General features: G+C 38.6%; 1 protein-coding gene across 2 annotated transcripts in view; it reads left to right on the plus strand.

Moving 5' to 3' along the window:
• GNE (glucosamine (UDP-N-acetyl)-2-epimerase/N-acetylmannosamine kinase) overlaps positions 1–13,901 on the plus strand; it is a 33,100-nt gene extending 19,199 nt beyond the window's left edge. For both annotated transcript variants that reach the window (XM_040540066.1, XM_040540067.1), the window contains exons 5-12: positions 50–262; positions 995–1,082; positions 2,151–2,361; positions 4,902–5,031; positions 8,712–8,933; positions 9,931–10,113; positions 10,781–10,897; positions 11,613–13,901. In XM_040540066.1, coding sequence (XP_040396000.1) covers positions 50–262; positions 995–1,082; positions 2,151–2,361; positions 4,902–5,031; positions 8,712–8,933; positions 9,931–10,113; positions 10,781–10,897; positions 11,613–11,848 — 1,400 coding nt within the window. In that variant the 3' untranslated portion in view covers positions 11,849–13,901. The remainder of the gene's footprint in view (positions 1–49; positions 263–994; positions 1,083–2,150; positions 2,362–4,901; positions 5,032–8,711; positions 8,934–9,930; positions 10,114–10,780; positions 10,898–11,612) is intronic.
• The last annotated feature ends 399 nt before the right edge of the window (positions 13,902–14,300 follow it).

A 14,300-nucleotide genomic window follows, 5' to 3' on the forward strand; every position in this document is an offset into this window, starting at 1 on the left:
AGAGCAACAGAACTTGAATTATTTATTTGTACCTTTTGTTTTTCCGTAGGAAGCAAAGAGATGGTTCGGGTGATGAGGAAGAAGGGCATTGAACATCATCCCAATTTTCGGGCAGTGAAGCATGTCCCGTTTGACCAGTTCATTCAGCTAGTCGCTCATGCTGGTTGTATGATTGGTAACAGCAGTTGTGGTGTCAGAGAGGTGGGAGCATTTGGTACACCTGTTATCAACCTGGGGACACGTCAGACAGGAAGAGAAACAGGTTTGTGTTTTGTAACTACAGGTTTGTGTTTTATAACTACATAACTTTTAATTTCTTTATATTTCTGTCTTGTTTTGATTTTTTTTTTGTTCCATGGAATAGAGTAAAACAAATGTTTTACAGAGACCATCCTGCAGTATCGGTGCAAAATAATTTTTGACCTATTTTAAAACTTTGCTTGCTATTCCTGTATCATGTTAGTGATGTTTGTATGTTTTGCTTAAGATAATGAGGCTTTTGTCTGTGGACAAGTTAAAATGTATCTCCATTTGGAGCGTAGCAGAATAGGCAACTATTTTTTTTCCTTTAGTTCAGTGTTTCCTGTGCATACAATTTTCACTTTTAAAACAGGAACTGATCACCATTTCAGGAATTAACTGTATTGTGGTATTTCAGTGACACAGATATGACACAAATAGCCATTTGCCTCCCTCTTCTCATCAGTGCTCTTTTAATTTAATGGTAGTATTCTGTTGAAAGGTACTTTACTCTCCAGTGTTTTGTAAGGCATGACAGCATCCCATAGGAGTCAGTGTTGCTTCACTGGGAGTAAGGGCAGGCACAGAAAGGTTGAAGACTAATGTTAATTTGGCTGGAGTCTTTCCTGCTCATAGTAAACAAAAATAATTATATGTACTCATTTCTAAAGCAATTTCTAAATTGATTTCTTCTTATGCTGTAACGTCTTGTAAGTAGCTGACCTGTCCTGTTATGTTAACTTTCACTGTCTAGGTGAAAATGTTCTTCATGTTCGTGATGCTGACACACAGGATAAGATTCTGCATGCTCTGCAGCTTCAGTTTGGTAAACAGTACCCATGGTAAGTACATTTGTCTTCCTTTGAGATGTTAAAACGTTAGAGAAAAAGGCATTTAGTTCTGAGGTGGTCATATTTGATCACTCTTCTTAGTGCACTAATCTGAGGTTGCAAATTATTTTTCATTTTACATGTCTCATTCAGAATCATAGTGCAATGTCTGGTGTGCAGATTTGTGTCTGGAAAGCAAAATGTTGCTAGGATTATTTTGGTGTAACTAGGAATTTAACATTCAACAGAAAGTCAAGAAATTCGTATGTGAGGCTTAGATTAACATGATAGCTTGCTCCATAGTAGCAGCATGAGGGAGAACGTCCTGACTGTCTGCCTCTAACTCCTGCCTGAAGGACATGTTACTTCATAGCTGGATTGACTTCAGACATGATACATAGAGAGCCCTGAGTGCAAGCTTCCAGAGGAGCTGCTGGATGAATTCATTCCTCTTCAGCCATACAGTACTGACTTACAGTTCTAAAATAACGGAGTTCTTACAAACTTCAAGAGATTACATGTGTTTAATTAAGGACAAGAATCAAGAGTATATTTTTTAAGAACCTCAGTAAAGTAATAAAAATAAATTCTGGAATACCAAATGTGTGATACTAGGTATGGTAATGTTTTAAAAGGAGACTTCTCTGTAGCAAATTGACATGAATGTACCATTTATTGTTAATTAGTTGTCATATTTCTGATAAATACATCTTGTCTGGGCACATAGCACATACAGAAGTTAAATTCTTAATTTACGTAATTTTAGAACTTTATTATATGTGTGTGTCCTTTCATTAATTTTTTTTTTGGAATGATTAACTTTCCATTTTTCTACATTCCATATTCCTAAATGGAGCTAATGCCGAATTTACATAATCTGTGTACTGTTGTGCATGGTAATCAAACTATTGTACTCTACCATATCCTGTGACTCACTTGAGTAGTCTGAGGTGCAGCACTGTCATAATAGTCATACCATAATTTTGTAGTGATACAGTATTACAGCCTCCTGTCATGTAAAAAACTTCATAGATTGCAGTGTTATTTCCATTTAAATTGATCTCTTTTTTCATATTGTAGCTCAAAAATATATGGAGATGGAAATGCTGTTCCAAGGATTTTGAAGTTCCTCAGATCTATCAATCTCAAAGAACCATTGCAAAAGAAATTCTGTTTTCCTCCTGTCAAAGATAATATCTCTCAAGATATAGACCATATTCTAGAGACACAGAGTGCTTTGTCTGTGGATCTAGGTGGAACAAATCTCCGAGTAGCAATTGTCAGTATGAAGGTAAATACTCTATTATTCTTTTAGCTATTCTGCAAACCACATTGGGCTTTGTGGTTCTGTTCCTACGGTGGGGATATGTGTGTAACGCAAAAGACCTCCAAAAACAAGCAGTCCTACTGGCTTTTGCTGTTGAGGGATAAAGTAGATTTTCCCCAGCTGGGTGGACTTCTCATCCAGCCTTGATGCAACTTGCCTTGCTGATTTGCTTTTCTAAAGCTGCTATTAAACTAGCAAAGCCCGTTTGCTAGCATCTGGTCCTAGCTACTTCCTTTCTGTGGGAAGTCCTAGAACTACAGGACAACTTTCTGATGTCTTGACTCCCAAAAGAAGGTGCCTCAGTTCACCCTGCAGCTTTTTATTTATCAAACAAAAAAAGGAAAGGTTCCATGCCCAGTCTCGTTTCTTCCCCGTTATCTTACACAGCTGTGTAATGGATGCACAGAATCATTCTAAGCAATAGCGAGCATCTCGAAAAGCAATTTACTGGGAAAGGCGGATGGAGGTGGGGTCATGGTGAGTGGTCTCAGGATACACAGTTTTGCATCTCTTCTACCAGGAGAAGAAAAGCTAGTAATCAAAAATTCTTAGTATATTCCTACACAGAAGAATAATCATTAAGACAGAACACTTGCAAAAGCATTCTGTATTAAATACAGGTACAAGTAAATACACCCATGACCATCAGCTGATTTTCCACATCAAAGAAAAATGCACAGAATTTCTATTTAAAGTTGTAAGCTTCAAGCTTATGGCAATAATGCTGTAGGTATTACTTTGGTATGGTGTAAAAATACATGAAATAATTTTATATGGGTTAATAAATGAAAGGGCAGTTAGGGCTGAAGTATTTTAACTCACTTAAACATCCATTTTCCTGCTTTGGGAGAAAAAAAAACAAAATAAAAATCCTGAACTTTTGCAGCACTGTAAGGATTTTATTAAAATTCATGTTGAAGTTTTTGGCTGTTACTCTCAACAGCGTAGGACAGTTACTCCTTCAGTTACACTGTAATGTGTGTGCATCCAGATAATTAGATCAGTTAGACATAGTTACCAAGAAAGACAAAATATGCTACATTAACCTGATATGGTTTCATTTTTTTTTTGCATTCAATTAAAAGGATATGTCTGACAGATAAGGCCTTGAAGAAAACCTTTAAAAGTATATTTTTTTTAAGTAGGAAAACTAACAGCACATTTCTGCCATCACAGTCATGAAAGTAACTGAATTGAAAAAAAAATCCTGTTTATTTTGTACAGTCTAGTTTGAGGTGGCATTTGTGAAAGTTGAAATGTTAGTAAATCAGAGCAAAAAGATCAAAGTTTCGTAACAGAAATTACACAATAGATGGAAACATTTAACAGCAAATGGCAGAATTGAAGATGACGTTCTCGTGAATAAAATAACTGAGTTTTTCAGAGTTTAGGAAATGCTCCTTTTAAAAGCTGTTGTGTCTTCTGAGGTTTGCTGCAGCTTTGTCTTCCAAAATAACTTCTAATTCCCTTCCAAACCAAAGGCAAAGATTAAACATAATTTTAAAGAAAAGCAAACCCTATTGCTGATGTAATGCCGGTATGGCGGGATTTAATACTCAAAAACGTCAGTGTCCTGGAATTTTCTACATTCTTTTGACAACAGGAAGTGAGCCATGTTGCATATAGACTGACTTTGTTGCTCTTTTGTCTTTAGTTGTATTAATACACTGCTGTTCAATTAGGTTTGTTGTGAAGTACTCAGAATATCAGAGAACAACTTTTTTAAACAAAATGTCATCGTCTGCGTTTTCCTGTCCTAATCCTGCAATATTAACATTACATTAAGGTTCCTTAGTACCCACAGATTCAGATGTGCATAATTCTTTCACTACCACTGCATGACTGGTAGGCTTTAAAAACATTCCCTTTCTCTTGGGTCCTCCTTCCCACATACGTCAGACGTCACAATAGACAGTACTCTGGAAATATTTCGAGTGACTCAGAATCATAACTGCTTAGTCTGAAAGGATGGTAAGATGTACATTGAAATTTCAAGCATTTCTCTCTGGCTGACTCTCCTCTAGCTGGTAAAGTAGCAGCATCTATGAAACCATTCAAACTTCCAGGTAGTCAAATTGGAAACATTTTATTCTTAAAGTGGTGTGGATTTTATGTCCTTTTACCATTTGTTATTCTCTTGATCTTTTTAACACTTCAAAAATGAGCTTAACTGCACTGCTGTATCACAGTTTACTCCTAACAACAGTTCCAGCAACCCCTGTAGTATTTCCTTACGCAACCCACGTGTTCATTATGTATTTTATTTCAGACAGGTGGTTGAAGCAGAATGTAAGGCCTAATCTTGCAAGCTTGTCCCCCATAGTCATCAGGAATCGTACTACACAGAACAGTTTGTAGGACCAAGACCTAAGATGTACTTTTTTTTTTTTTTTATGAAAAAAGTTGTGACTTTCCATTTTTAGGTTGACTTGTGTTGAAATTGAAGAGAAATTTCACCATAAAGTACATTTTTATGTGTTATGTTTGTGGTTTTTATTTTCTAGGGTGAAATAGTTAAGAAGTACACCCAGCTCAACCCTAAAACTTATGAGGACAGACTAGATTTAATTCTAAAGATGTGTATAGAAGCTGCATCAGAGGCAGTAAATCTGAACTGCAGAATTTTGGGAGTAGGTAAGTTAATAAATACCAACTTTTTTGTCTTTTCAAGTGAGAATTTTAACATGTAATGAAATCACTATCGCTTAATTTAAAACATTTCTCTAAAACAGATCCTGTGTATTTTAAACTCTTAAATTACATTCCTAACACAAAAAAAACCAGTGTCAATGAAAATGAGAAGCTGGCTATAAAAACTGAAGTTGCCCTAGTCTGTAACAGCAAGGAACGCAATCTGCTAAGCTTTAACAGTGTCTAAGTCCTAACCTTCAACACGATTAAACTTACAGGAGAGGCTCCCACTCTACTTAAAAGATTGCTGTTTGTGTTGTCTCTAAGCTTCATGGCTGTGGTTTTGAATGACGCATTCTACAGGTTCTCTAAATGAAGCATATGTAAAGTCTGTGGTATATAGCAGAAACGGATTTTTAAGTTAACTGCAGTCTCAGAATTGTGACCCAGATGCTGTGTGTATATTGAAACAGCTCTTGAAACATAATGCAGCTGAGTCCAGTTTCCATTGTTGCCTGTAAGCCTTTCTTTATGGCCAGGATCAACTGCGCAGTGGAATCCTCAGTTACACTGTAGCAGAATAAAAAGGCTAAAACGTTAGATCAGTTTTGCAACTAACAGAGACAAAGGCAACCTTTTCATTCACTTCCATCTTACTTACTGTGTAGTAGAATTATAGAATGGTTTGGGTTGGAAGGGACCTTACAGATCATCTAATTCCCACCCCCTGCCATGGGCAGGGACACCTCCCACCAGACCAGGCTGCCCAAAGCCCCATCCAGCCTGGCCTTGAACACCCCCAGGGATGGGGCATCCACAGCTTCTTTGGGCAGCCTGTTTCAGGGCCTCACCACCTGCATCATGAAAAAATTCTTCCTTATATCCAGTTTAAATCTACCTTCTTTCAGTTTTAAACCATTACTGTATGTCATGTCACTATAGGACCTGGTAAAAAGTCTCATTGTCTTATAAGCCCCCTATATGCACTGAAAGGCCGCAGTAAGGGGGCCTTCAAAGCCTTCTCTTCGCTAGGCAAAACAATCCCAGCTCTCTCAGCCTGTCTTCATAGGAGAGGTGCTCCAGACCTCTCCGATCGTTTTTGCGGCCCTCCTCTGGATCTGCTCTAACAGGTCCATGTCCTTCTTGTGCTGGGGGCCCCAGAGCAGAACGCAGTGCTCCCGGCAGAGTCTCACAAGAGCAGAGCAGAGGGGGACAACCACCTCCCTCCACCTGCTGGCCACGCTGCTTTTGATGCAGCCAGCATACGGTTGGCTTTCAGGGCTGCAAGCACACACTGCTGGCAGTGGCACTGTTGGCTCCAAATTTGCATCCATCGGCACCCCCAAGTCCTTCTCTGCAGGGCTGCTCTCAATCTATTCATCCCCTAGTCTGTACTGATACGAGGGATTGCCCTGACCTGGGTGCAGCACCTGGCCTTGTTGAACTTCACAGGGTCCAACTCCTCAAGCCTGTCAGGGTTCCTCTGGGTGTCACCTCTACCCTCTAGTTTATAAGCTGCACCGCTGAGCTAGGTGCAATCCACAGATTTGCAGAGGTTGCACATTCTGTAGAAAGCCATGTTAAATGGAGTGGTTATACCAGAAGGCACTCCTTTAGTTTAATGACTTACATATTGCAATTATTTATAAAGGTGTTTGATTAACGTGTCCTGGATTTTTAAGGAGGACATAAAATTCTCGTTTTGGCTGAGAAATGGTCTGAAGGAAGACAGTTTTTCTCCAGACCAAAACTTACTTGAGTCACACAATAGGCAAAAAAAAAGTTATTTTGAACTTTTAAAGGTATTTATTTTTCAAAAATATTTTTCAGTGTTAAGTACACAAAGCCATAAGATATATGCCAGACACTCGCATCAAATCTTTCAGGCTACCTGTTTGTAATACACATGACTTGACCAGCCAGACTATTTTACTGTGCCCAGATACTGAATCTTGCAAGTCTCAAACTTCCTGTAGGAAAGGTGGCAAACTCTGCATTAATCAGTATTCCAAATATCAAAGAACAGTTTATAGTCAGCTAGGTGTATTATGTGTTACAGAAACCAATTTACGGAGTTTTTATGTGGGGAAAAAGCTTTCCTTTTGTTTATCATTCTACCAGAATAACATCCCCATTTATTCTTCAGCCCACTTAGTTCTGTGACTGTTTACTGTTCAATTCCTCATGAATGAGGAATTGCGCTACAGAATACAATAAATTTCTTACCTGATTATTTTATTTTTGTTAGCTGCTCATTGCCTCATTCAGCCTCACAGTTTGAATCAGAATGCTAGTTGAAATTAAGATTTCTCTTTAGAGGAAGACATATAATTCCTGTGAGAATAATTAATTTGCTAGATGATAGTTATTTCCTTAAGGCTAATGATCATAAGTTGGAGTGTTCCTATAAGTTTGGAGGAATTTTTGCAAGACAGAACAGGAAGGTCTGGACCTAATTCTGGAGACATTATCAGTAACTCTGGCTAGCTGTCATAGGCAAGCGTAAAAGTAATAACCATTGGAAATAAATGAGGAGAAAGCTTTCTGTTAGTAGCTCTATGAGGAAAGCATTTTATTCCTTTTGGTCATCACTCAAAAAACTAGCTACATGACTGTAACTTGTTCTGAAGAACTCCCATTTATTCAAAACATGTTTAAAGAGCGATTAAAAAGCAGAACACTAAAAAAAATAGTTTTCAACATCTTTGTGTCTTGATGTTCATGTAAGTCTAGATTGTAACAGCTGTACAGTTAGTTTCTATGTTTTCTAGTCGTGGTGGTTTTTCTCACTCAAAGAATTTGTATTAGAAACAGCTTTATGAAAATGAGGGAAAAGTAAAGATGATCATTCCCAAAGAACATCAGCAGCTATTACTGATTTATTTATTTTTTTATTTTACCAAACACAAATTTTAAGCCAAAGCAGACGTAGTTGTATGCACAAATCTTTCTTTGAGATACTTGTGAGAGCTATCTATTCACTGCTATTAGACAGTAAATTTACCAAAAATACATTACCTAGCTAGCACTCTGTAATACAGAAGTAGATTGCTGCCAGTATCCCAGTCTGCCTGAGAATCACTTATGTGACTACAGCAAAGAGATGCCTGCAGCAGTATTTAACTTACCTTTCTGGAACTGATAGTAGAGAAAAGAGGATGAAGAGACAGCTTCTGCTATTTCCATGCTTGTTTACATTGATTACACAGTTATGACAAAAAGTAGGTATGTTTTAATGAGCTTTTGCTGAGTTAGCAACTAAGTATTAAGTAAGGTTTCGTTGCAATAAACTTTTTTTTTTTTTTAATTCTAGGGAGAATTTGAACACTTTTACAGTTTGCTATCGTATTGTCTTTCATACATTGCTAAAAAGAAACATAGATATTAAAATTCTTTGCAATCTTGCCTGAAGTAGGAACACTAACTGTCTGACTAATGTCCATTTAGTTAGTCCTAAGATGCTAGGTGTGTCATGATTAGAGCAATGGAGTTCTACGAATTCTCTGTACATGTCAGAAATGGCACTGCCAGAAATACATGGAATTTTTTATTTTAGCACTCTGTTTCAAAGCCTGTATTAGAAATATAAATTCTTGTCAATGCACAGAGGAAAACCTGATTTTTACTCAAAGTTTTACGTAGACTTAGTTTTGTTTTTTCTCTCCTATATTTCTTGGACTTAGGTGTTTCCACTGGTGGACGGGTAAACCCTCGAGAAGGAATTGTGCTTCACTCCACAAAACTCATTCAGGAGTGGAGCTCTGTGGATCTCAGAACCCCAATATCTGATGCTCTGCACCTGCCAGTCTGGGTGGACAATGATGGAAACTGTGCGGCTCTAGCAGAAAGGAAATTTGGTCATGGAAAGGGAATAGAAAATTTTGTAACACTCATCACTGGTACAGGTGGGTATGTTACAGTTCAGTGAAACCCAGAGTCAAAATATCAGTACCATCACTCAGAGTCTCATCTGATCTTAAAAGCATAAACAACACCATTGTGCCTGTAAAACTTTTATACGTTCATTTCTTAAACCAAAAATCCTCTTGCCACTGTATCTATTTGTTCCTTTTGGGGTACTTTTACCTTTATTCAGGCAAATGAAACCTTTTGCATGGTACAGGCTTCTTGATAAAAGAATTTCTGCTGATACAGTTATGCAGGCAAGCAGTTTTTTTGAAATAAGCAAAATCTGACAAACTTTAGCTGGAATATTTTTGCTTTATTCAGCTTTATAGATCAGTTAACTCTCTTTCATCTGCAGAAATAGAAGTCAGATCAGGATATACATATAGAACAGCTAGATAAGCACCTGAATAAGACATACAATATCTCAAAAGCAAATATGTGCAACTTTTTTTTTTAAGTCCTTTAGAATGGTGGCGATAGTAACTGGCTGATAAATCCCCACCTGGGGTTTGTGAAGGAGTAGGAGGGGACTGGGTTTAAATGCCCTGGGTCTTCAACACAGAGTTCACAATCATTCTACAGCTGTCAAACTGTGCTGTTAAAACATATCCTCTGAACTGCAAAATTTTAAGGCCACTTGAGAGGTTAGCTTTGTGCATAAAGGGCATGACCCACAAGCTCTTAAAGATTTGTCATAGTAGTTCGGTACTATCCATAGGCTTTAGCATAAGCTCGGAAGAAAGAATAAGCATTACTTACTGGTTTGTTTTATACGAATAGGAGAGAGCTTTGAGCTCGCTTAGTAGGTGTGTTGAACAGAGAAGAGCTCTTCAACAACCAGTCATTTTCAGGATTCTGTATAGAGGACCACGGATGCACATATTTTATCTTGTCTATATTAGAATATGTAAATTTCAATGTCCTACAGAATTGGGGCCTTTGGAAACTGTATTTTGGTCGTTTTTACTCATGGCTGGTTTTGTATCTTTGCAGGAATTGGAGGTGGAATCGTTCACCAGCACGAATTGATCCATGGCAGTTCTTTCTGTGCCGCTGAGCTTGGGCATATTGTTGTATCTCTGGATGGACCGGAGTGCCTGTGTGGTAGCCAAGGATGTATAGAAGCATATGCCTCTGGCATAGCATTGCAGAGAGAAGCTAAGAAGCTGCATGATGGTATCTATGTACCTCATTTTTTTAAATATTTAAGCTGCAGCATATAAAAAAAATGCAAAGAAGACATAAAAAGAAAGAATAGACCTGCTGTTTTTTTTGAGGAGGAGACAAACAGGTATACAGGCAGTCAGCTTGGACTTGTTGTCTATGGCCAGGATGAGCTGCCACAGCCTGTACAGTACAATACAATTCTTCTTCCGTGATTGCAATATGCAGGCAAGCCATACTTGGAACCTCTGGCTTCAAGAGTGCGATAATCATGTAGTAGAGTTCAGTTTCTCCTTTTTAAGTGTGCTGTAAGGTAGCCAACTGGACAGGGAGTCTGTGAGAGGTTTAGTTTCGCAGGCATCATCTTTCAGCAACAGCTTCTCGGTCTGTTGACTCAAGTTGAGAACATTTATGTTTTCATTCTGTGAAGTTTTGGGGCAGATGACAGGACTGGTGAATTACCGTGCTACAAGTGTTTGAATTTGATGTCCCGCATCTACAAAGAGGTCCCTGAATATGGATATGACTGCTAAACTCAGGGCTGGCCAGATTGCTCTGGTTTCAGGCTTCAGTATGCAAGTAAAAGAGATGTAAAAATCTTAACTGCCTGTTTACTCTCCATTTCTTGACTTACCACATCACCATGTTTTTCTCTTGACTTTCTCTCCTCTTCAAACAGCGGATCTGCTTTTAGTGGAAGGAATGTCAATGAAGAAGGAGGAAGTTGTTAGTGCTGCACATCTCATTCAGGCAGCTAAACTTGGGAACACAAAAGCAGAAAGCATTCTCAGAACAGGTAAGAAGACAGCCGCAGGCTGGAAAGCCCTTACATGATTAGATGTTGGAGGATACAGAAATGGTAATGCACTGTACCACTACAAACAACAATCCTGCATTAGAGTCAAGGAACTCTCCGTGTATAATTACTAACTTTAATGAAAAGTTAAATACAGTGTTATAGGAAATGTGAGCAAAAGATGTACTGAAGAGTCTCTGTGTTCCTGCAAAGATCAGGTTTGGCTTTAAATTAAAAAAAGAAGTGAGGTCTCAAGATTTTCATATTGAAAATTTTTGGGACATTTCAGTGTAGGCAAGGGAATGTCTTGTCTGAGGAAGCAAAGGCAATCTGCATATTACTTTACATTGGATTATTTACTGTTTTACTATCTTCAGACATAGTCCCCTTCCTCATACATAGCTGGTAGAACTGAGAAATTAGAATAATGCTTTGCTATCTTCTCTTATATTACAAGTGTGGTAATACATTGCCTGGTCTTTCACATCCATATCATTGAATAATGCATTATTGTGCAATAAAATTGCCTTTTTTTTTCTTTGAAGGAAAGAGTAATGGCAAACATTTGTGATAAAAAATTAAAAACTTTCTGCCATAGGGAACAAAACTCTTTCCTGACTACTGTGTTATTAGCTGCTAACAGACCTATTTCAAAAATTGATGTTTGGACTGCTTTGAGTGTTCTACTTAATTTCTTTTTATTCTATTTTTTCAGCTGGTACAGCATTAGGCCTTGGAGTTGTGAACATTCTACACACCGTGAACCCCTCTCTTGTGATCCTTTCTGGAGTCCTAGCCAGCCACTATGTTAATGCTGTCAAAGATGTGATACAGAGACAGGCTCTGTCCTCTGTTAAAACTGTGGATGTGGTGGTCTCAAATCTAGCAGATCCTGCTCTTCTTGGAGCTGCTAGCCTGGTACTAGATTATACTACACGTAGAATATACTAGGTACCTGGAGGAATTACAGAAATGGACTGTTTAAATTAATAACGGGTGGAGGGAATACTTTGCCCAAATTTTTTTCTTTGACCAGAGCAGCTACAGAATCAGAGTAATGTTCTGAATGGTTAGTGACTACTTCAACATTTCCTAATTAGGTATTATCTTTTTGTATTTTTTCTAAATTTCATTTGACTTGAAAGGAATCAATGTGCAATTCTGTAGTTTTTAATCACTTCTCTTGGCAAGCCCAGATGTTGCTTTAAGTGTAGCTGAATTCTTTATGAGCATATATTGATGTACGGTAGGGAGTATATGTATTGTGTCAAATTTTAGCTAATACTTGGGGATACACATCTCATTTCCCACCTGTGCGAAATGAGAAGTCTACAGTGTGACCATCTTTTTTATTTCCAGGCTTCCGCCCACAAAGTAAATACGAGATAATCACCAACAGCAGGTGGTAGTTTCAGTGGGTGGAAACAAGGGAGGGTGCCTCCACAGACGAAAAAAGCTGCATTTAGAAATTGTGGCTTTTGAAGGACTTGGAGGAGACAATTATTTATTACATCATCTTTAGAGGGCAGAGTCCCATTTTAGAAGCTTTGCATATGAAGGAAAAAGACCACGGTCTAGTGAGCTTACGGACTGCCAAAGCAGTCCAAACAAACTGACAAGCATAGCAATGAGCATCTTTGTGTTCTGGCTTTAGCCAGCAGTAAATTATTTGAATTTTATTGTTGGGGTTAATTTTATTTTATTGGGTTTTTCTCAAGGGACTTAGTCTACCGCTTTGTCTCCCACATCAGCAGAGAGGGGACTTTATTCTGTAGTGGCCAGTTAGCTAAAATCCAGTAATGTGGTACAGCTGAGCGTAAAGACTACCTTTTGAGAGATCTCATCCACTGCAGAGTGACACGGTGCATCTCCTCAGCAGTGCTGGTGGCTGCAGGTACGATATTACTGTCCTGCATTCACCATCATCTCACAGGATGGAAAGTCAAATCTGAGCCTCATTCTCACGTTCAAGGCATCCATTGGCCTTGGAGCAGAGTATATAAATACCAATAAAGGCTTGCTGCGGTGATTCGTGGTTTGTATCACGTAGTGAAAGTTTCTACAGGAAAATTTCTGAGAGAGAGAGAGAGAGTGGGCTTTTCTGGGACCTAGGTAGAGGCTTAAGATCACACAGCATAGTCCTGTTCCACATTTAAGGAAGGCGGTTTCTTTAACTAGTTCTTCTTGATTCAGTGTTCTGTCCTTATCTATCTGCTTTTTAGCGCACTTTCAATTTATTCTAGTAACGATGATTACTTCACAGAAGGAGAAACTGAGAAACAGAACAATCTAGCTGATCAGCTGTCCCAGAAAGAAGACACCTGCCAGAGGAACGGTCTTGGGTCCTTCATTTAACGACCTAAACCCTCTGCACCACAGTCTTTCACAGAACCAGCGAGTATGCATACACTGGCTCTTAGAGCCTCCTACAAGTTAGCAAATGGTTATGTCACCAAGGTCTCTTAGTGTTCCTTTTCCTTTATTTACTTGCTGAATCCCAGTAACTTCAATACCAGAGCAGTAGCTCCATGAGCAAGTCGAGGAAAAAATCTGCTTTGCTGCACAGTGATAGCATCTCGTGGCAGGGGTAACAGCACTGAGGCTCTAACAGAGAGGATCCCTGTTGTTTGACCTTTCCATCCTCCTACCATCACAAGGAATGTCTGTTTAAAAGTGGGACCAGGCTTTTGCTTTTCAGACCTCCTGATGCAAATAGCATTTTGATAGCTCAGACTCCAGACATGTTTTTTCCCTAGCAGGCGACGGGATGTTTGAGGCAGTGAGAAAACATGACAGGTATTTGAACATTTTAAAATATTTGAAAAAAATAATGCTAAACATCTTCAAAGTCTATTCTCTTCAAGAAAATGGTTCTTCAAATGCTTTTGAATTTTTTTTATTTTTTTTTCTGGCAACTGAACAAGAACTTGCTGCATGGGGCAAGTGGTGTATAAGTCCTTGGGTCCATCTGTGGGTTTGTAAAATTAAAAAAAAAAAGTTCATATTTAAGAGTGTAGTAGTGATTTATTTTTTTTCGCTTTTTTATTACTTCATTCCATGTTCAGAAACATTCCCCCATACTTCAGACACTTTATTGAGTACCAAAGGTTTTATGGGCATTGTTGTACGCAGTCCCGGGGGGAGAACATCTGCAGTGTTGTGGCGTCTGGCTTATTGCTGCTGAGCCAGTGCACTTCAAGGCACCCCATACCTTGAAAGTCAAAGAGAGCAAATCAGCCTTTGTATCCACTACTGGGAGGGCAGAAGGGGAGTGAAGGCATAAGAGAGCAGCTGGGCATTCTGTCCCCAGCTGTTACCAGCATTTCAGACACTAAAGAAGTGTAAGACATACTGCAGTGCCTTCTCAGTACTTTATGGGCATCGTCTGCTAAAACCACCTGTT

The sequence above is a fragment of the Cygnus olor genome, chromosome Z, assembly GCF_009769625.2.
Source record: "Cygnus olor isolate bCygOlo1 chromosome Z, bCygOlo1.pri.v2, whole genome shotgun sequence".
NCBI lineage: Eukaryota > Metazoa > Chordata > Aves > Anseriformes > Anatidae > Cygnus > Cygnus olor.